We start from the raw sequence: 24,146 nt of genomic DNA on the forward strand, positions 1-24,146 counted from the left end.
CACACTAGAGAATACATATTATATCGTTTAGTATTCTTGAAAAATTATAGTTAAAAGTGGTTTAACTATTATGCATCAACACTCAACAGATACCACATATGTATGAAGACTAACCTTGACTAGCTCGACATCACCTTTAGCACAAGAAGAATGTAGTGGAGTGTTACCATTTCTGTCTTCAACTGCGCACAAGTCTCGGCCAGCATCACTTGCAATCACAACCTTGTACATGTATGAATATTATCATGCATCCTATGGTACCACTCAAAATGTAACGCCGTCTCATGCAGGTGATTAAAAAACTCACTGCGACATCCAATTCGTTTGTGAGTATTCATCCCATTTCATTTGGGATAAACACTTGGGTGCCATGCCCTTTAATTAGCAAGTTTTTAATTGCTCACACTTGCACAAGACAACATTACATTTGAGCGGTATTATACATAACATTGTACACCAGGCTTGTTGTAATTGTAATGATAATTAATTACTATTTTTTAAGTAATTACTGTTAAAAATTGTAATTAAACAGGTAATTAATTACTAATCATTACCAAATTTTGGGTAATCATAATTGTAATGATTAAATCTGGTAAGTAATTACAACAAGCCTGCTGTACACCAACATACTGACAATGTATGAATCCATATATACAAACACTGATATGAAGCCAATAGTCACAACATTTTATGTATCTTCCATATGTTATATGCTTTATGGAGGAGCTTGGTGTGAAGGAGACATCCTTGTTCCCAGCTCTTAACTGGACATAGACATAGGTTGACCAAAATAGGAACTAGGGTGTACCGTAAAGAAGCCATTATGTGTACAGATACTTATATCTAATCCAAAACAGCCAGCTGTAAAAAACGCGTGTGGCCCTCAAAAAGGCTATGGTGAAAAAAGATGTGAAATCCAAGGTGGCGGCCAAGAAATGGCTGTGATGGTAGGTTAATGGTAAAAATTTTAATAACAACAATTCAGGTGAATTTTTGTGCCACTTGGTCTTGGCAAAAAATTCACCTAAATTGCCGTTATTAAAATATTTACCATTAACCTACCATCACAGCCATTTCTTGGCCGTCACCTTGGATTTCACATCTTTTTTCGCCATAGCCTTTTTGAGGGCCGCACACTTTTTTTACAACTGGCTGTTTTGGATTAGATTTCACTTTTTGTATTTGTATACCCCAAAGCCGGCCATAGGCCGGCTTTGGGACTTCTTTACCCTGTCTCTTTTTCTTTTCTACAGGAAGAAGAAAAGATGAAGCAGATGTACTTTAAATATTTCTGATTTTATCAGTAAATGTACAAATTATATATATAATACATATATTTATTACAGAACTCTCCATGGTGGTTTCTTTGTAACTGAACACTCTACAAAGTGACTTCTTCTTGCTGCTCTCTCTACAGGGTGAATTGTTTGTAGCTGAACAATATACAAGTAACTTCTTCTAGCTGATCTCTCTACAGGATGGTTTGTTTGTAGCTGAATTCTGTGCAGGTGATTTCTTTGCAGCTGAGCTCTTTACAGAATGGTTTCTTTGTAGCTGAACTCTCTACAAGGTAACTTCTTCTAACTGATCTTTCTACAGGGCAATTTGTTTGTGGCTGAATTTTCTACAGGGTGATTTGTTTGCAGCTGATCTCTCTACATGGTGGTTTCTTTGTAGCTGAACTCTCTACAGGTGATTTGTTTGCAGCTGATCTCTCTACATGATGGTTTTTTTGTAGCTGAACTCTCCACAAGGTAACTTCTTCTAGCTGATCTTTCTACAGGGTGATTTGTTGTAGCTGAACTCTCTACAAGGAAACTTCTTCTAGCTGATCTCTCTACAGGGAGATTTGTTTGTAGCTGAACTCTCTACAGGTGATTTGTTTGCAGCTGAACTCTCTACATGATGGTTCTTTGTAGCTGAACTCTCTACAAGGTGACTTCTTCTAGCTGACCTTTCTACAGGGAGATTTGTTTTTAGCTGAACTCTCTACAGGTGATTTGTTTGCAGCTGAACTCTCTACATGATGGTTTCTTTGTAGCTGAACTCTCCACAAGGTAACTTCTTCTAGCTGATCTTTCTACAGGGTGATTTGTTTGTAGCTGAACTCTCTACAAGGAAACTTCTTCTAGCTGATCTCTCTACAGGGAGATTTGTTTGTAGCTGAACTCTATACAGGTGATTTGTTTGCAGCTGAACTCTCTACATGATGGTTCTTTGTAGCTGAACTCTCTACAAGGAAACTTCTTCTAGCTGATCTCTCTACAGGGAGATTTGTTTGTAGCTGATCTCTCTACAGGGAGATTTGTTTACAGCTGAACTCTCTACATGATGGTTCTTTGTAGCTGAACTCTCTACAAGGTGACTTCTTCTAGCTGACCTTTCTACAGGGAGATTTGTTTGTAGCTGAACTCTCTACAGGTGATTTGTTTGCAGCTGAACTCTCTACAGAGTGACTTACTTGTAGCTGAACATTGCATAAAGTAACTTGTTTGTAGCTGATCTAGATGAACTCTCTACTAGGTAGCTTTTTTGTAACTGAACCCTTTACGCAGTGACTTGTTTGTAGCTGAATTCTCTACAGAGTGACTTGTTGTAGCTGAACTCTCTACAAGGTGACTTGTTTATAGTTGAATTCTCTTCAGTGTGACTTATAATGTTCTGAATCTCTACAGCAACATACTTGTAGCTGAACTCTCTACAGGATGACTTGCTTGTAGCTGAATTGTCTATAAGATTAACTGTTTGTAGCTGAACTCCCTACAGAATAACTTGCAATGCCATATAATTCTATAATGGAGTAAGTTATAAACGTAGCTGAATACTTTATTAGGGTGACTGTTCTATTAGAGTATCTCGATCTCGCATATGCTACACGTAGTTGGCTTTGGAATCATAACTCAGTGGTTTGTAATCCAATTCTTCTGTACTACTGCAAGGACTTTGTATGATAATTATTCCAGCTACACACCGACTTTCAGCTCACTGTTCTAAGCGGTTTGGCTGGTAGGCGTGAAAACTAATAGTTTTTTTATTCATAAAAGTCGATCGCCTAATTGTGACATAGGTTGGGTTTTGTGTCATATCTCGATGGCCTTTAACTGGATTCCTTTCAAACCACAAAAAGGCACTCCTACGATAGTTACTCCATCTACATAGCAATTTTCAGCTCATTCCTTCAAGCGGTTTACCCTGTGGGAGTGACAGACCTTAGACCTTATTTTACGCAGATAATCGGTCATAACTCCGTGAATGTTCATCGGATTCCTACCAAACTTGGTACTGAGATTCGCCTTAATGAGCCCTTTAAGTGTGCCAAATTTCAGCCCGATCCAAGTACGCATTCGTGTTTTATTGCGGATTTTGCAAAGTGTGCAAAAAGAAGAAGAAAAAAACGAAGAAAAAAAATCCAAACTTTGGCCGCTCGTATCTCGGAAATGGCTAGAGCGATTTTCTTCAAATTTGGTATGTGGACTCCCCTACCTCGCCGGCATTTCTGTAGCAACTTTGGTTTTAATAGGATAAGGAATCACGGAGCTACAAAGGTGTGAAAATCGCGTTTACTTTCTTCCTGTAAATATACTCACGGTGTGGCGCACCGGCTTCTTGGGCCGCACGACACACTACCGTGTGTCTTGATATGCATACAAGTATATATTGGATCTAAGAGTTAAAGTACTCTTGATAATACGTATGTCATACCTTCAGCATATCCACACGACCCTTTTCAACAATGAATTGAACAATGTTATTGTTGTCACTGTCAACGGCCTCAACATCAGCACCAAGTTCAATCAGTTTGATAACAGCATCAGCTTTACCAGCAGCAGCAGCTGTTAGCAATGGAGTTCTACCATTGTAATCGTCCCATTCCATTTCAGCATCTCTATGAAATTATAATATACACATGGATTTACCGAAACATATTTGGTTCATGCATCATATTATACACAGTGAGAAGCTGCTCACTTTTCAACCAAAAATTCAATGGCATCAACTTGGTTGTGTTTAGCAGCGAAGTGGAGAGGGGTGCGATCATTCCAGTCTTCTTCATCCAGTAGATCTTCACCATCTGGAGAATCGTATATAATTTGAAGGATCGAGACTTTGTTGAGTGAAGCAGCCAGATGGAATGCATTAGCACCATTTTCATTTTGATCAGTTACTGGTGCTCCAGTTTCTAGGAGAAATTTGATGATATCTTCAGCTTCAGACTTGACAGCTAGCAGAAAAGGAGTATGGCCACCTTTTTCTGTTTGGCGCAAGAGCTCTTCTTTATCTTCAGCTCGCATATCAATTATTGTCTTCACTATTTCCAACTTGCGTTCTGCAACGGCAACAAGTAGTGGTGTCATCTCCTCGTTATTTTGTGCTGCAATATCTGCACCCTTTTCAATTAGTTGGAAGACAACATCTTTTTCCCCCCCAATACAAGCAGCATGCAATGGTGTATTTTTGTTATGGTCTTTCTTGTTGATATCAATTTTTTCATTAATGAGGAGCTCTTTCACCATAGCAGTGATTCCTCTGTCACACGCAGCATGTAAAGCAGTGATACCAGCCTCGTTCTGATTGTTAACATCTACATTGTGGCGGAGCAGAACATGGAAGGTGGTATCGATCTTTCCTGTCTCGTCTTTCTCCGCTGTAATTTTTTCAACTTTTGCCTTTTTTTGGACTTTAGCATCTTTACTGACAGTCTGAACTCTGTCACGACCACCCTCATCAACTTTGGACTTTGTTCTTGCTACTGGTGCTTTAGAGAATCGCTTTTCTGCTTCATCTGCTCTGTCTGGGCTCTGCTCCTTAGTATGTTCTTCTTCAAACAGATGTTTTGGTAATTGACGAGCAGCCAACACCAATGGTGGATTCTCAGCATCATCTTCAGTGGAACACTCCAAGTCTATATAACCATATGTAATTACACAATGATGTACATGCATATATTCTTAACTTATTATAATAGTACAAATAAAAAATCAATTAAGCAGTGAAACAAGGTATATGAATGATGGTAGCTATTACAACATATCTATGTAGCTACATTGGCATGTTACCATGCACCATCTGCTCAATGCTAAGGGAACCCTACTTAATTAATATATTTTTATTTTGTGTTAACTATTTTGTTATAGCATAGCTATGTTATACTGTATAGATCCAAATTTTCATGGTTTTAAATTTTCGTGAGCGATGGAATAATTTGACAAATATAAAATTTCATGATAAAATTTTTGTGAATGCAGCAAATTTCATGAACCAATAGTTTTGCGGGTGCTACTCAAAGGTTGCTGGTAAAATTCTGTGAGGGAGTTATCAGTAATTGTGCTATGAACACGATTTAAGTAACCATTATACAGACAGCTGGCTGCTATGCCATAGCTACATGCGTATAGGTCACGAACCACCACAGGACGATTGCAATACCAGAATCAATTTCAGTGCCATTTTCAATAAGTGTGTGAAAGATACTGAACATATCGATCTATGCGAGGATGGATGATGCTAGCCTTGCAGTGGTAACATAAGCGTATAACTAAAAAATTCGAGGTTACCATGTATATCAAGAAGTATGGACAACTTTTATTGGTGAAACTCTGCCATGCTCCCCAGGAGATGGAAACCCACATGACCCATTCTGTGTGAAAGTAACCAAAAGAGATGTTGGAACTGTTGGACATCTGCCAATAACAATAAGCTCTTCATGCTCAGTGTTTTTGCAGATGGGAGGAGCAATCTCTTGTAGAGTTAGTGGGAGCAGATGCTATTCTCGAGATTTAGACCAAGGCGGGTTGGAGATACCATGTGTGTTGGTGTTTCAGGGTAGCAACTGTCTTGTCTCTAAAGCAAATAAAATGTTGCAGCTATGTGAACAAAAACCAAATAAAGCTAATAAAGCCACTACTGCACAAGACACACCAAAGGAAACTTTAAAAAATGGGGAAGATGTCTCAGGAAATCCAGCCAAAAAAATTAAAGATGAAGAGGAGGAAAGTACATCAAGATGTGACCATAATAATGCAGATTTTTGGCTGCATCACAAAATCCGACTGTCTTTAGAAGATAGAAATGCCGTGTCCAATGGACAACAGTTAAACGACAAGCACATAAATTTTGCTCAGATTTTTGAAGGAGAAATTTCCAGACATCACAGGCTTACAGTCAACATTGCTACAAACTAAATTCAAGCTTGACATTTGTATGCCATTGGTTCAAATTCTGCATGTCCATGGTGATCACTGGATAACAATTTCCAATCTACAGGGAAAATTTTAATTTATGATTCCATATTCAACACAGTTGATTCTCATGTAAGGCAGCTGGTTGAAAATATTTGTGGTTCAGAAATCAATACCAGCATCCATGATAAAAAATGCCAAAGCAAGCTGGGACCACAGATTGTGGTGTCTTTGCTATTGCTACCTCACTTCTACACTGAATAAATCCTAGTGAATACACACAATCACTGATACGATCACATTTAATCCAGTGTTTTGAAAATCTTATTATTTAACACCATTTCCTTAAGTTAAATATAGCTACATGTACTACAAATAATATTAATTATTGTAACTATCACTGTTGTAACCATACACTTATGTGCTGTTTTAATAAATACAAAAGCTACTTGTTAAGAATGTCTAAAATTCCAACATGCCTAAAGCCATTGACAATAATCTCAGGTCTAGACTTGAGGTAATCGTACAACTCAATCATCCATCTTGCCCCTACAGGTTTCACAATGCTTAACCTGAGATGCACAGGTTGTAGTTGTCTGCTCAAAGGGCCACTTCCGAGCTGCTCAGTTATTTTGACAGCATACCATTCATTAAATTTTGCACGAAGGAAGTCCTTTGCGCTGGTTTATTAATGCTAACATCTAGAGGCTGCAACGTATCCGTACAGCTGGGTGGCACAATTACATAACAGATGTTATTGGCTTTTAGTAATGACAGCACCCTATTGGTAACTTGACCACTGAATTCATCGAAGATAACCAATGAAGGGTAAGTTGGTGGGAGTTTCAAAGTTACCTTCTTTTCTTGTAAATAAGGGAAAATGATCTTGCTGATATATTCCACCATTGTATCCTCATTGCACAAGTGGTTGTGTGTTGCTGTGATGTGCCATTTCGGTGGAAATGAGACAGAAGGAAGGCATTTCGTTGTTGTTCCTTTGTAAACAAGTTGAACAGGAAGAAAATCTCCTATTAAACTCCAAGCAAAAACTGCAGTTATCTGCCTCTTATCGTTAATGCCAGCAATCTCTACCTTTTTTGATCCCTCCTTCTCCATTGTCTACTGGGATGTATTTAATCCCCATCTGGTCCCAGTTTATTATTAGATCATAAGGTATCTCTGCCATTTCTACAACTGCCTTGATGTCAAGCAAGAACTGGTATCTTACTTCTTCAAAATTCTTCACAATCAACTTGGACTTTGTTGTTGCCTTCCACTTAACAAAGTTCATTTTCCCCAAGAAATACTTTGCCCAACTTTTTCTTCAAGGCGATGTGACCACCATTGCATTCTAATGACATTGGCTCTCAATGCTGCACTATTCCAGTCCCTGCAGCTATTACAATGGAGGTGTTGACAACCTCTCCAGCTTCTCTTATGGCTTGGATATATAAACGTAAATCCTTGCTTAGCTTGTCACTTAACATTGCTGGCCTACCCCTCTTCTTTTTTTCAAGTTCGTCAATGGAAATTATCTTGTTAGTTTCTTTTCTGTACGATTCAGTAGTTCTGATGATCTCCTTTTTCCAGTCATTCACTGTACTCCACTTCAACTCTGGATGCTTTGCGGCAAAATGCTTGATAGCTGTCGCCGTGCCGTGTTGGACAGCATAATTACCAATGGCAGCTCTCTCTTTGTCAGTATAAAAGGCATAATTCCCTTACTTTCCATTGCCTGATGGATGGCAGTGAGAATCATCACTAATAAATTTTTGCACCACGTTATTTGCTGCCTGAATTGTAGACGATGGCACAAGCTTCGACAGTGGCTCATCCAGACTGGGCAGGATTGCAGCCACAGCACTGGAAGATGAGGTGGCAGATGAATTTGAAGACTTTGGCTTAAAATACTTGTAAAGAGACATCACTTCCGTTTGAACACTGAGACTTTCTAATAGTTATTGTAATAATTTCGTGAATAATATTTTTGTGATCACATGCAAATTCACAAAAATTTGAGACCACGAAAATTTGGAGCTATACGGTACACATGTAGCTGTGACTGCTTTATTAGAGTATCTTGTCTCAAGTGGGCAAAAGATTAAGGGGAGTGGTTTGCAATGCTTAGTTTTACAAGAGCAAAACCACAACTGATTGCAGCTACATCATGAGGGTGGTGATCATAGTGTGTTCTGATCATTTAGGGGTGTGGTTGTACCATACAATATTTTACTAGTACAGCTATACATGTCTACTCCACTTGTGGTAGCTTAAGCACTTTTGTAGCATCTAAATATGCTTCTCTAAGGAAAGCATTTATGCAGAAAATTAACTTCTAGGTATGGTTTCCTTGCATGAGGAAAAGACGACCATGTAATTGAAGACAAAAGGAAAGGCATAGCACAAAAGTCAGAACAACCAGAAAAGGCGCATGCCACATGCCCATCACAACCAGATAAGGTACATGCCACCAGTAAGTTTTTTATTACAGTGTGTGCGACTATGGTCAAGGCAGGTAAGTAAACCAAATATCAGGTTTGGTGATTTAAAAAAAATTAATATCTGGTCGTCTGTGAGTATTTTCTTGTTTTTGATGCTGAATTTGTAGTTGGATGCTTAAAGACTATTCCGTAAAAGTGATTTTTGGCATGTATGATGTTTCTATGATGACATTTAGCACCCATCATTTTAGGGGGGAACCCTACCAAACAGTACTACCGAGCTGTTTGATAAGCAAAACAATACTTAATGACACTTTGAGGATTAAACCATACCAGGAGCAACTTTTTCAGGATAAAGCAAGGACAACTACCATATAGTCCTTGTAAAAAGAACACTGTATGGATCACCTTATAATTTAGTAATCCTTACTATTATTCTTAATGATAAAACATAAATATAATTATTCTCTATGTCTGTATACATTAACATTAAAACTTCCTTACCTGCTCCAGCTTTTGCAAGCTTTTCAAGTATCTTCACTTTGTTCCTCAACACTGCAATGTGCACCGGATTCATATCCTCATACGTGTCATCATTATAGTCACACTCATCAATTAGTTTGTCTCCCCAGGCATCTACAGGATGCACTTCCAAATATGCAATCCACTCATCAACTACAGTCTCATTTCCAACCTTCACTGCCTGTGTGTTAGAGATAAATCATATTATGCACATGTCATCAAATTTATGTAGTTATTTAGCTATCTTAGTAAGTACAGAGAAATGATGAATATAAACTACACTTAGGATTCATCTGATATGTATATATGCCCATGTCCTCAGGCCTGCAGCCCTCAGGCTTGGGCAGATACATCAGGCAAATCCCTCTTGGCAATGGCATGACTACCATTATTATAGTGTTTTTTTTTCAAGGGGGATATTTTTTGTTGCGATTTTTGTGGATTGGCAATTATACACAAAAATTTTTGCCCTCAAAATTTGTGCTTGATCAGTATGGAATTGTTTAAGTATTATAAGTGCCCTGAAGAAGCAAAAATTTTCCTCGTCAAAATTTTGGATGTGGCAATCTGCAAAAAATTTCCCCTCAAAAAAATCCTGCTATACAGTATTACATACAATATAAATACCTTGTAAATTTAGACAATTACTAAAGCTGCAACTTAGCTACAAGACAGCAGACATGTCACTGCACTAACCTGAGTCAGTTCCATTCTGGGCTTCTTAACCCTAACACCTCCTACCCTACCACCAGCATCAACAGTATCATGACTCTGTGTGCTAAGAGTACCACTGTGGTATGAGCCAACATCAGACTTGTTGTCGTTATCATCTTCAGCAGCATTATCTAGTGGAAGTAGTTCAATTCCACTCTGGTCTGCTATTTTATCAATCCCTTCTTCATGAGAAGAGTGTGAAGACATTGTCTAATACTCCTATGGGTGGTAAAACAGCAGATTTTATGAAATAAAATAAAAACAAGTTACATAATTTTATGTCTACCATATTGTACATTTTATCAGTTATAGTGTACAGAATGACACTTTTCTGCTCTTCAAAGAGTAATAAAGATTTTGGTTCCTTTCTCTAGATTAATATGGGGTGTAACTAATCACTGGACTGGAACACTGGACTGACATATTTTTAGTTTTTTCACATGATTTATTGAATCTTGCTAGCTATGGCTCTTCAGGGAACCTTCAGCCCACTACTAAACGAGCAATGCAATAAGCAGAAACTAACTTCCATCGATTTCATAACTATATATTATGCTCTGCCCCACTTATAAGTCTCAATACTCCTTACCGTTATATGTGATAGCAATAATTAACCAACAATTAAGTACTGGAGACTAGGTTGTCCTATATTATGTCTCAGATGGTCTGCATCACTCTATTTTATTCACGGATATCATCGGTAAGTTGAGTTTTGGATAACCGTTGCTATCACATTCCATGCAGTACAATAGTAAGGAGTGTATACACCCTGTAAGTGCTGTAGAACATAACAAGAAGTAGTGAAATCCTTAGAAGAATCAGTCCAGTAGTCCAGTCCAGTGTTCCAGTCCAGTGATTAGTTACACCCGATTGGTACATACGTACGTACTTACAGTTTTCAAGGTAGGCTGGATGCATTGTAACATGCTCAGTGTGAGAGACTGTAAGTTATCCATCAAGATAAGTTGTACGTCGTGAGCGATGATGCAAAAAGTACATGACTTATGGTCTCTTACACCACAATGCAATGGTTGTCTCACTATTATTTGTATCATATTATTTTACTTTACGGTACTGCTCAAACACAACGTCATCTGTGAGCAATTAAAAACTCACTAATTAAAGGATGTGGCAACCATTTCGCTTGTGAGTATTCATTCCAAACGAAATGGGATGAATACTCGCAAGCGAAACAGGTGCCACGCCCCTTAAATAGCAAGGTTTTTTATCACTCACACTCTCACGAGACGATGTTGCGTTTGAGCGGTACTGTATATGACCACTTCATTCACTATATACCAATGCTGTAGACTTAACAGAAACTTAGACTTAACAGACTCAACAAAAAGGACATTATGTTTCTCAAAAACCAGATTATCTTCAACCAAATCTCTTGTCTCAACATATATATGTATAGACACAATGGGCACACATGGCATCTTAATAGGAAACTAAATGCATGTATTAAGCCATCAATGCTTGAATGTTTGTCTGGCTGCTCCTATTCATGTTGAATACATAGTGTAATCTTATACACCTGATTGGATGATAACAATCACCAGATTGTGTGGTATCAGATCATACCACGATGAACAATAAGTAGGACATTTTAGTAGCTTGCATTCAAGTGACCATATTTGCAAGAACCCAAAATGAAAATTAACACAATTGGCAAAACATCAGTTTTGCAATGAAGGAAAATGCTACTAGCAAATTGGTACCATTGTTAATGCTAAAAGCGAGTTAAAAGCTTTTATAATATTTTTTTTATTTATTAAGGCTTTACAGCATACGTGCTGAAGGTCTGTAGGACACCTGGTCCTACAGCCTGCTTTGTTTCACTGTAATCTGAAACACAAGCATTTCCCGTCAGAAATACACTGTCATTGTGTTATCCAAGTTTTTTTCCTTAGCCCTGATTATAGGAAGGATGAACAAAGTAAAACAGCTATGACAGAAAACAAGTGGTCTGGCCATACATGACTAGATACCATGACTTAACAGATGTATTTAGAATGTATAAACATTGTGAAGTCATTGATAATCATACAGTGCAGATAGTGCTATATAGTAGGGACCACAAAGGAGTAGGCGTGGCCCACGAAATAACATCACCCAAAAACCAGCCTCAATTTTTCCTGACGACGATGAGGCAGGTAAAACTAAACCCAAACAAGCTCTCAGATTGACCTGAAACGCTTTCAACAAGTTATGGAATTTAAAAAATATTAATTTAATGAAACTTTCTACTGACTAACTGCCTGACTGACTGCCTGACGCCTTCAGACAAGCGTAACTCGATAATGGCTAAGGCTACGGGCTTGATTTTTTCACCAACATCGCTTCGGCCCGAGAGGTGCTTTTTGGCATACCGTAGTACGTATAATGCATTCTTCATGGACTTACCAGTGTCCTCCTTTGTGTCCCAATCATCTTTGCTGACAGCGAAAAGTGTCGATTTGGCGATAGCACGTGATGGCTTCCCTTCATAACGGAAATCGTCTGTAATTTTCATAGTGGCTGTTTTGATTGCAGAGGTGCTTTTCAAACAATTCTCAATTCGTACTGCTGTGTAACGGGTTGAACACAGCCGACAACAAAGCGTAATGGATACTTCACTTTTGAGACGATAATTGATATAGCTGGGGCGTGCAGCGCCATTTCAGATGCGGTATGCATGGGTTCACCAGTCACAATAAATATTTACAAAAAAAGTTAACAAACAAGTACACAGAAAAATTTTCAACTAGAGTAGGGACCATAGCACATCGATAAAAAGAGCTGGAGTAGTGCATAATATTAAATCACAGTAAAACAATAAGAAGTGTTATATCCCTACTGTGCTCAAGATACCATAATGGAAATGCACAGTAGGGATATAACACTTCTTATTGTTTTACTGTGGTTTAATATCGTGCACTACTCCAGTTTGTTTCAGTACTTTTTATTGATGTGCTATGGTCCCTACTCTAGTTGAAAATTCCAAATTTTTCTGTGTACTTGTGTTATATATAATTCCAAGGATTCCCACAGTCTGGGTCCTCTGTTTATACCAACCCACACACCAGTTGCAGGTTTTGCAGATCAGGTAGTTATACATAAAGCATCCACTCTAAAAAAACTGAAGTGTGCTTTCACACTGTAATGATGTTATGGTGCATGTACCATGACACCATTGGTGTGCAAAGCACACTTCATTTATGGAGTGTTAATCGTTTTTTAAAAGAAACCTACACATTTATACAAAGGTCATAACCCCCACTGCACGGTATGCTACTCTCCCACATAGCTACAATAAAGCAATAACTTGCTAATGAAATTCATTACGCCTACACTTCTTCTCAAACCCATGAAAACTATTTGCATGCATTGCATATGAACTGTCAAATATGTCACATTATTACAACTGATTGCATTCCATTAGTATATTGACCTAGCTCTGTCTGTATAGTCATGACAACCATCAGGACAGTTTAACATTCATAATTAAATATCTTGTAAATGGGTGCAAAAAACAGATACCATATAGGTATCAGTCAACACTTTGAACCACATGCACAAATAATTACTTGTGGATTCAAGAATAGGTAACTATACCTATATACATGGCTTTGGAGTAATTGTATAGTTTTGTTAACTTTCAATAGATCAAATCTCTAGTGGTTAAACCATATATAGGTACATACATGGGTGTGTAGTTTAGTTAGGTCCCACATGCATACACTACATTCTTTGACCATGGAAACAACATACTTCACTCTGATATTTGCATACTTGATGCAGCTACTTTGATTTTTAGCTAGCTACTCTGTTGACAAAAACAACACATATGCATGTATATACACACATTCTTTATTATTACTCAGCTACAGCTATGCTGTTTTAGGATGTATTGGTACAGCCCAAGCGCAACATCGCACTCGCTCACACAAGCAATGTTGCTCAAGATTTTGTGGCAACTGTTTCGCTCGTGAGACAGCGTGGCAGCTGTTTCGCTCACGAGAATCGCAAGCGAAAGAGTTGCCACACCTCCTAATTAGCAATTTTTTAAATCTCGAGCAACATTGCGCGTGCGAGCAAGTGCACTTGGGCAGTACCGTACAAGATAATCAAGTGGCTACTTGTTTAGTAGTTGACCTCAGTCTACATGTCACTTTTATTAGCATGTACTGCAGCCATGCCATGGGATTGGTCAGTGGACTGGACTAACATATTTTTAGCTTTTGCACTTCTATGACTAGTCTCGCTGGTTAAGGGCCCTTAGGGAAGCAGCAGCCCACTAGTAAACACTGAATATGAGCAGTGTAATATGTGAAAACTGTCTCATAGTCAATCAGAATTTTGCTACTGTTTGTTATACCACTATACAGGTGTATAATGCTTAAGGGAATGTGACAGTGATAGTTAATCAGCAATGACACTCCTTTGAGATATCCCCAGAGCATGAGCTTCATAGTGCCTGACTTCTGTTTCAGCATGGGGCTTACCAATTAGAGATTTTTCAGTAGGCACTATAATTACATAATTCCCCCTGCACTGAAATGCAGGTCTGGTCATGCAATACTATCTTGCTACTCGAGCCACGCCCTAAGGATATTCTGAAGAATATCACCAACTTGTAAGTTAATTGCTATGGCAGTCGTGTTAATTCCCTGCAGCATTATACATCAGGGTAAGGAGTAAGTGCTGTCAGTATCAAACAGCACATAGCGAACATGATTACTACTCGGACAGTTTTCGCATATTCCAGTCTGCTTGTAGCTATTAAATATTTACAACAGTCCTTAACTAGTGAGACTCAGAAATCCACAATGTTAAAAACCAAAAATGTCAGTCCAGTAGTCCAGTCCAGTGCGATCGAATTGCCATAGATTTATGAATCCGGCTATGCCACGGTGTTCACGCCGGCCCCAGCCAAGGTTCAGATCGTACCACGAAGCAATGTAATTAGCAGCCATTTTAGCTAGCGGTAGATAGTAACTCATGATGATTACACATAACACGTAAGATTAATCAGTTAGCAGCGCGAATAGTCTCTTTTGCACGCCAGCATGCAGTTAATTCCATGTCGGCTAGCAACATTCGAATACTCACCACTAGAGTAAATTATCGATCAAAAGCACACAAGAAACATTACAATAATACTCACTAGCACAGGGAACGGAACGGGTGCTCAAGGAAGGTCTCTTGAGTACTTGCTTGAGTAGTTCACGCCGGGGGTTCACGCCCAGTCCACCAACCGTATACGGATCAACCTAGACACGTAAACGATATTTTAGCGTAGTATTCTTAATTAGCAATTACGTTTTGATGGTATCTGCATTTTACATTGTAATCCGTGTCTCTGTGATGTCACAAATCAATATTGACAGCTTGTGGACCTGACATTCATTTCCACAAAGGGCAAAGCGTACCCCTGATGTAGTCTCGCCCCCAGACCCTGTGGTAGCTACAAGGTCTGGGGGCAAGACTACCCCTGATGATAGAAGTATATGGTTATATATGGGTTGTTGAGACTGATCCAAAGTGCATGCTTTGCGCCACCATTCACCTTGTAAACTACTGACCACCATGCAAATCATTGTCTGCATCGATGCAAATCATTGTCTGCATCGCAACAAGAAAATTTCATAAACAAGTTGATGTTGTGCTACTTCTAAAAACCAGGCGCCAAGCAGCTAGCTAACTCATCTGGAATAACTATAGACAGTATATACTACTATGAATTAACCAACTATGTATTACTACTTTACAATAGGGTAGTTTGATAATATAATTAGCTATTTCTCGTATTTCGTAATTCATGAAATATTCGTAATTCGTTTAATTACGTTGCTATGCACTGCTAAGGAAGCGTTTGTTAAATAAACCGCTTTAACCAACATATTACGCACAAAACTATCTTCTAAACTGTTTATAGTGTGACTAACGTGTTTTTTCACACAAATTCTCTCGACAAAGCCTCAAAGCTGCTCTTCATTTTCGTTCGCGTACGTAAGGGATACGCCCCCTTTCAACTCGAAGCGATAGGCTATTCCTGGCAGTGTACGAGGCCTGCACCGTTGTTTTTCAGTTGCTAAATGCCTGAAAACCTCAAGGGGAAGGTAGTCTGAGGAAAGTCACCACACCCGTATTTCAGTCCGCAGAAAAGAAACCACCTCAGAGCAAAGTTCACCGACTTCATTTCACTTTTACTTCTTACGTAAAAGCTGCTTTTACCGTTATTAAACGATTTTGCTCACGTGGGTGCGTACGGACAAACATAGGTAGACACACACACACACACACACACACACACACACACACACACACACACACACACACACACACACACACACACACACACACACACACACACACACACACACACACACACACACACACACACACACACACACACACACACACACACACACACACACACACACACACACACACACACACACACACACACACACACACACACACACACACACACACACACACACACACACACACACACACACACACACACACACACACACACACACACACACACACACACACACACACACACACACACACACACACACACACACACACACACACACACACACACACACACACACACACACACACACACACACACACACACACACACACACACACACACACACACACACACACACACACACACACACACACACACACACACACACACACACACACACACACACACACACACACACACACACACACACACACACACACACACACACACACACACACACACACACACACACACACACACACACACACACACACACACACACACACACACACACACACACACACACACACACACACACACACACACACACACACACACACACACACACACACACACACACTTTTACGGAAACAATTACAGTAAACCAGGCGCACGCCCACAGCCGGCCTTCGGCCGCTGTGGGCGTGCGCCTGGTTAAAAAAAAAACAACCTTTTTTTCTAGAATAGCCACTGTCAAATGGATTGTCCCTGATGTGGTTAATGGATATTGGTCCAATTGTTTGTAATATATGAAGTTGTTCCATTTTCTAATTGGTAGTCTATTCGAAGCCCCCAATTTCCTTGGTTGGTCAGGCAGCACATAGAGCTGAGGCCTAACCAGAATTCGCCATCAAGGAAGCCAAGCCCATCTTCATATTCTACCCAGTCTCTATTAGTGAAATCAATACTCACATCTTGTCTCCTCATTACAACTGTCCATCCTCCTCCTCCAGAAGTAGTGTCACAATACAAGTAAGCATTGGAGCACAAAATTGTCAATAGTAAAGATACCTGAGCTCTTTATGATTATGATTATGATTATGATTAGATACTGGAAAGACAGCACTCAGTGCTGGTTACATCCAGGAGGGGGGGGGGACCCTCAAAACAAAAAGGGGGTTAATTACAACAAATCTAGTCCAAAAATACAATTATTAAACTGTTCTAGTGACTCTGTATCGATGATGTGATTAGGGAGGTTATTCCATTGCTTGATAGTTCCTGGAAAGTAACTCTGTTGGTAAGCAAGTGTTCTAGTTGGAGGAATTATATATCTGTATTGGTGATGCAATCTAGTTGGATATGAAGTAGGCTTGAAATACTCAGGGAGCTGGATAGATGGCAAAGCGTGATGTAATACTCTATATAGTAAGTTCAAACGATCAATACATCTTCTGCTCTGTAGACTCTTCCAATGCAGTTGATCCAACAGGTAAGTGACACTACTCATTGGATTGTAATCCGATGCTACCCATCTTGCAGCACGACGTTGTACCTTCTCTAAAGTATTAATTAAGTATAGCTGGTGAGGGTCCCAGACACAACTAGCATATTCCAGCAGAGGACGTATTGATGTTAAATAGGCTGTTATCTTAACTTCTTTGGAGCATTTACTTATATTACGTTTAAGAAAGTTGAGACTTTTAGTTGCTTTGCCGCAAAGATGATCGATGTGGTGGGACCAAGACATTGATTGGTGGAATATGACCCCTAGATATGGATGCTGACTCTTCAGTTCCAGAGCTTTATTGTCAATGCTGTAGGTGGTGAGCATGGGAGTTTTGCTTCTTGAACAACGTAGAAAAACACACTTTTCAACATTTAGTTTCATTTGCCAAGTTTTAGCCCAGTGGAAGACTTTATTTAGATCTTGTTGTAGGATACTATTGTCTTCTTCTGAATCAATAATTCTGTAAATAATACAGTCATCGGCAAAGAGACGAATCGAGGAGTTGATATTTGTAGATATGTCATTGATGTAAAGTAGGAACATTAATGGCCCAAGTACAGTGCCTTGTGGGACACCTGACTTTACTGGAACAAACCTGGAAGTTACATTATTTAGCACTACTCTTTGTTTGCGTTGTGTTAGCCAAGCCTTAATCCATTGATGAAGGTCTCCTTGTATTCCATAGTGTGATAGTTTCTGTAATAATCGTTTATGAGGAACTGAGTCAAAAGCTTTTGAGAAATCTAATAAAATTAGATCTATTTGTTTCTGTTGGTCCATTACCTTTAAGATTTCCTCTGTTAGCATTACTAGTTGGGATTGACATGAGTACTTAGGCCTAAAACCGTGTTGGCAATTATTGAGGATATTATTTTGGTCTACATGATTCATAATTGAGTGAAAAACAATATGTTCCATTACCTTGCAACAGGTAGAGGTAAGAGAAATTGGTCGATAATTATTAGCTGAGTTTCGGTTGCCTTTCTTATGTACAGGGACAACATTTGCTGTTAGCCAGTCAGTTGGAAGATTGTTGGTGGTAAAAGATTGAGTAAAAATTACCTGGAGTATAGGTGCAATTTCAGCTCTGCATAATTTCAGTATTTGCGTAGGAATCCCATCAGGACCTGGAGCCTTGCTAGTATCCAATTGTTGAAGTAAGTTTTCAATTCCTTCGGTTGAAAATATAATGTGGTCACAAATGGGATACGTAGGAATGTCCAGATTTGGAGTTTCGTTATCTTCGTCAGTAAAAAAAGTGTAGAACTGATCATTAAATGCATTAGCAATGTCAACAGAAGAAGTAAGCAGGGAGTCATTACTTTCTAAGGTGGTAACGTTTGGATGGTCTTTCTTTAAGTTCTTGATTAATGACCAAAATCGTTTTCTGTTGTTGCAGTGGGAGTCGTCAAATAGGTATTTACAGTAATTGTTATGAGCTTTATCAACTAAACTGTTAACTTCGTTCCTTAGCTTCCTGTACGCTTTCCAGTCGTTTTCATTTTGTGTAGCCTTAGCTTTGTTGTACAATCTACGCCTTTTAGATATCTTACGTTTAATTTCTCGATTTAGCCATGGAGCTTCTTTGCGATTCTTGACCATTCTTGATGGAACGTGCCTGTTCGTCATTTCAAAAATCATATCTTTGAAATTATTCCAGTTATTTTCAACAGGTCTTTTGTAGGGATCACTCTGGAAGAACAGGTCTTTAAAAGCTCTAACATCTTCTAGCATTGATTCTGTGTTTGCTTTGTGAAAAAGGTAAGTTCTGTGCGGATTGTTATTAGGTGCATCGCAAGTTGTATACAATGTAAAAGTAACTGCTTCATGGTCTGACATTCCAGGTACAACCTTGATGTTGTCAATAAGATATGGTGATGTTGTCAGGACTAAGTCCAATACGTTATCGTTTCTCGTAGGTTCAAGTATCTGTTGTTCCAAGCTGAAATCATTAATTACGTCAACAAACAGGTTATTCACTTCTGCTCCATATGTTGGTCCAGGTTTAACATGACCGATTCCGTCACTCCATTCTATACTAGGAAAGTTAAAGTCCCCTGCTAGTATAATATTAGATTGGTTTCCTTTAGTTCTACTGATGTGTTGAAGGGCCTCTTTCAAACTTAGGATAGGGTTGCTTAGAGCATCAGGTGGCCGGTAAAATGAGCAAACAAGGCATGGCTCATGAGAGACTGGGTAAATTTCCGCCCATATCATTTCAGCATTTTGTGATAAGTTGGGTTGTTCTGTGAATTTCAAGTTTTTTGTAAAGGCGAGAAATTGTATTGAAATTACTGTTGCTATAGCCAAGACTGCAACGCCTTCTCCACTAGACATTACTATATCTAATCCAAAACAGCCAAGTTGTAAAAAAAGTGTGCGGCCCTCAGAAAGGCTATGGTGAAAAAAGATGTGAAATCCAAGGTGGCGGCCAAGAAATGGCTGTGATGGTAGGTTAATGGTAAAAATTTTAATAATGACAATTCAGGTAAATTTTGTGAAGCGGCACAAAAATTCACCTGAATTGTCGTTATTAAAATTTTTACCATTAACCTACCATCACAGCCATTTCTTGGCCGCCACCTTGGATTTCACATCTTTTTTCACCATAGCCTTTCTGAGGGCCGCACACTTTTTTTACAGCTTGGCTGTTTTGGATTAGATTTCATTTCTTTTTGTATTTGTATACCCCAAAGCCGGCCTATGGCCAGCTTTGGGACTTTTTTAACCTATGTTTATTTTCTTTACTACAGGAAGAAGAAAAGATGAAGTAGATGTACTTTAAATATTTTATCAGTAAATGTACAAATTATATATATAATACATATGTGACTGGATTTGCGAAAAGGGGCCTTCCACACACAATTTGCCAACTTTGACAATTGATAACTTCAGATTGGAAAGAGCTATTGCCTTGAAATTTGGGCAGTGGTGATTTCTTTGCAGCTGAACTCTCTACATGATGGTTTCTTTGTAGCTGAACTCTCTACAAGGTAATTTCTTCTAGCTGATCTCTCTACAGGGAGATTTGTTTGTAGCTGAACTATCTACAAGGTAACTTCTTCTAGCTGATCTCTCTACAGGGTGATTTGTTTGTAGCTGAACTATCTACAAGGTAACTTCTTCTAGCTGATCTCTCTACAGGTGATTTGTTTGCTGCTGAGCTCTTTACAGAATGGTTTCTTTGTAGCTGAACTCTCTAAAAGGTAGCTTCTTCTAACTGATCTTTCTACAGGGCAATTTGTTTGTGGCAGAATTTTATAAAAGGGTGATTTCTTTGCAGCTGAACTCTCTACATGGTGGTTTCTTTGTAGCTGAACTCTCTACAAGGTATATAACTTCTTCTAGCTGATCTCTCTACAGGGTGATTTGTTTGTAGCTGAACGATCTACAAGGTAACTTCTTCTAGCTGATCTCTCTACAGGGTGGTTTCTTTATAGCTGAACTCTCTAAAAGGTAACTTCTCCTAACTGATCTTTCTACAGGGCAATTTGTTTGTGGCTGAATTTTCTACAGGGTGATTTCTTTGCAGCTGAACTCTCTACATGGTGGTTTCTTTGTAGCTGAACTCTCTACAAGGTATATAACTTCTTCTAGCTGATCTCTCTACAGGGTGATTTGTTTGTAGCTGAACGATCTACAAGGTAACTTCTTCTAGCTGATCTCTCTACAGGGTGGTTTCTTTATAGCTGAACTCTCTAAAAGGTAACTTCTTCTAACTGAACTTTCTACAGGGCAATTTGTTTGTGGCTGCATTTTCTACAGGGTGATTTCTTTGCAGCTGAACTCTCTACATGGTGGTTTCTTTGTAGCTGAACTCTCTACAAAAATAATTTCTTCAAGCTGATCTCTCTACAGGGTGATTTGTTTGTAGCTGAATTCTGTACAGGTGATTTGTTTCTTTGTAGCTGAACTCTCTACAAGGTAACTTCTTCTAACTGATCTTTCTACAGGGCAATTTCTTTGTGGCAGAATTTTATACAGGGTGATTTCTTTGCAGCTGAACTCTCTACATGGTGGTTTCTTTGTAGCTGAACTCTCTACAAGGTAACTTCTTCTAGCTGATCTCTCTACAGGGTGATTTTGTTTGTAGCTGAATTCTGTACAGGTGATTTGTTTGCAGCTGAGCTCTTTACAGAATGGTTTCTTTATAGCTGACCTCTCTACAAAGTAATTTCTTCTAGCTGATCTCTCTACAGGGAGATCTGTTTGTAGCTGAACTATCTACAAGGTAACTTCTTCTAACTGATCTTTCTACAGGGCAATTTGTTTGTAGCAGAATTTTATACAGGGTGATTTCTTTGCAGCTGAACTCTCTACATGGTGGTTTCTTTGTAGCTGAACTCTCTACAAAGTAATTTCTTCTAGCTGATCTCTCTACAGGGTGATTTGTTTGTAGCTGAATTCTGTACAGGTGATTTGTTTGCAGCTGAGCTCTTTACAGAATGGTTTCTTTGTAGCTGAACTCTCTAAAAGGTAACTTCTTCTAACTGATCTTTCTACAGGGCAATTTGTTTGTGGCTGAATTTTCTACAGGGTGATTTCTTTGCAGCTGAACTCTCTACTTGGTGGTTTCTTTGTAGTTGAACTATGTACAAAGTAATTTCTTCTAGCTGATCTCTCTACAGGGTGATTTGTTTGTAGCTGAATTCTGTACAGGTGATTTGTTTGCAGCTGAGCTCTATACAGAATGGTTTCTTTGTAGCTGAACTCTCTACAAGGTAACTTTTCTAGCTGATGTCTCTACAAGGTGACTAGTTTGTAGCTGAACTCTCTACATGGTGGTTTCTTTGTAACTGAAATTTCTACAAGGTGACTTCTTCTAGCTGATCTTTCTACAGGGTGATTTGTTTGTAGCTGAACTCTCTACAAGGTAACTTATTCTAGCTGATCTCTCTACAGGGAGATTTGTTTGTAGCTGAACTCTCTACAGGTAATTTGTTTGAAACTGAACTCTCTAAATGATGGTTTCTTTGTAGCTGAACTCTCTACAAGTTAACTTCTTCTAGCTGATTTCTCTACAGGGTGATTTGCTTGTAGCTGAACTATCTACAAGATAACTTCTTCTAGCTGATCTCTCTACAGGGAGATTTGTTTGTAGCTGAACTCTCTACAGGTGATTTGTTTGAAACTGAACTCTCTAAATGATGGTTTCTTTGTAGCTGAACTCTCTCAAGGTAACTTCTTCTAGCTGATGTCTTTACAGGGTCACTAGTTTGTAGCTGAATTCTCTACATGGTGGTTTCTTTGTAACTGAACTCTCTACAAAGTAGCTTTTTCTAGCTCATCTTTCTACAGGGTGATTTATTTGTAGCTGAATTCTGTACAGGTGATTTGTTTGCAGCTGAGCTCTTTAAAGAATGGTTTCTTTGTAGCTGAACTCTCTACAAAGTAACTTCTTCTAGCTGATGTCTCTACAAGGTCACTAGTTTGTAGCTGAGCTCTCTACATGGTGGTTTCTTTGTAACTGAACCCTCTACAAGGTGACCTCTTCTAGCTGATCTTTCTACAGGGTGATTTGTTTGAAGCTGAACTCTCTACAAGGTAACTTCTTCTAGCTGATCTCTCTATAGGGAGATTTGTTTGTAGCTGAACTCTCTACATGATGGTTTTTTTGTAGCTGAACTCTCTACAAGGTAACTTCTTCTAGCTAATCTCTCTACAGGGAGATTTGTTTGTAGCTGAACTCTCTACATGATGGTTTCTTTGTAGCTGAACTCTCTGCAAGGTAACTTCTTCTATTGATCTCTCCACAGGGCGATTTGTTTGTAGCTGAACTCTCTACATGGTGGTTTCTTTGTAGCTGAACTCTACAAGGTGATTTTTTCTAGCTGAACTATCTCTTTCCACAGTTGCATGAACTCCCTACAAGGTAACTTCTTCTAGCTGATCTCTCTACAGGGTGACTTGTGTGTAGCTGATCTCTATACAGGTTTCTTGTTTCTAGCTGATCTCTTGAATTCTCTTCAGGGTGACTGCTCTATTAGGATGACTGCTCTATTAGAGTATCTCGATCTCGCACTTGCTGCACCAAGTTGGATTTCGTGATATAACTCCGTGGCTTTAAGTCTGATTCTTCTACACCATTGATGAGCCTTTCTAAGATGATTACTCCATCTGTACAGCGATTTTCAAAGCATTACCCCAAGCGGTTTATCTGGTAGGCGTGGCAAGCAGTCGTTTTTTTTATAGCTAATCTCGATTGCGTAATTGTTACACACTGTTGGTTTTTTTGTTGTATCTTCCTGTTTTTTAGCTCGATTTCTTTCAAACCACAAAAGGTTTGAGGTTCAATAGTTAACCTATTCACCCACCGATTTTCAGCTTCTTCCCATACGCGGTTTACCCTGTAGGCGTGACAACATATTGGTGTTATTTTTCGTGAATAATCGCTCATAACTCTTTGTCTGTTTATCGTATTCCAGCCAAAGTTGGTACCGAGATGCGCCCTTATATCCCCCTTCTGTGTGCCAAATTTCAAGGCGATCGGATATGGCGTTCGAGTTTTATAGCAGTTTTTGTAAGTGTGC

General features: G+C 39.0%; 2 protein-coding genes across 2 annotated transcripts in view; both read right to left on the minus strand.

The window, feature by feature from the left end:
• The window catches only part of LOC136248451 (transient receptor potential cation channel subfamily A member 1 homolog), a 66,433-nt gene extending 51,308 nt beyond the window's left edge, over positions 1–15,125 (minus strand). Inside the window, exons 1-6 of the mRNA XM_066040231.1 lie at positions 15,006–15,125; positions 9,839–10,075; positions 9,125–9,323; positions 3,970–4,903; positions 3,703–3,886; positions 115–222 (exon numbers count right to left, since the gene is read on the minus strand). Of these exons, the coding sequence (XP_065896303.1) occupies positions 115–222; positions 3,703–3,886; positions 3,970–4,903; positions 9,125–9,323; positions 9,839–10,063 (1,650 nt within the window). The 5' untranslated portion in view covers positions 10,064–10,075; positions 15,006–15,125. The remainder of the gene's footprint in view (positions 1–114; positions 223–3,702; positions 3,887–3,969; positions 4,904–9,124; positions 9,324–9,838; positions 10,076–15,005) is intronic.
• Positions 14,870–19,953, minus strand: LOC136248452 (uncharacterized). The gene is made up of 3 exons (XM_066040233.1): positions 18,679–19,953; positions 15,006–15,111; positions 14,870–14,952 (listed from the first exon to the last, which is right to left on the minus strand). The coding sequence occupies exons 1-3, from the start codon at positions 19,951–19,953 to the stop codon at positions 14,870–14,872; spliced, it is 1,464 nt and encodes a 487-aa protein (XP_065896305.1).
• Between the last annotated feature and the right edge of the window lie 4,193 nt (positions 19,954–24,146).

Source organism: Dysidea avara, chromosome 3, assembly GCF_963678975.1.
Source record: "Dysidea avara chromosome 3, odDysAvar1.4, whole genome shotgun sequence".
NCBI lineage: Eukaryota > Metazoa > Porifera > Demospongiae > Dictyoceratida > Dysideidae > Dysidea > Dysidea avara.

What these genes read in the sequence shown, in the direction of transcription:
- LOC136248452 (XM_066040233.1), bottom strand. Translation starts at nt 19,953, where the DNA reads ATGTCTAGTGGAGAAGGCGTTGCAGTCTTGGCTATAGCAACAGTAATT. An exon ending in AAATTGCACCTATACTCCAG is followed by an intron (nt 15,112 to 18,678) that starts GTAATTTTTACT and finishes TTACGTGTCTAG; the next exon opens with GTTGATCCGTATACGGTTGG. An exon ending in CCGTTCCGTTCCCTGTGCTA is followed by an intron (nt 14,953 to 15,005) that starts GTGAGTATTATT and finishes AATTTACTCTAG; the next exon opens with TGGTGAGTATTCGAATGTTG.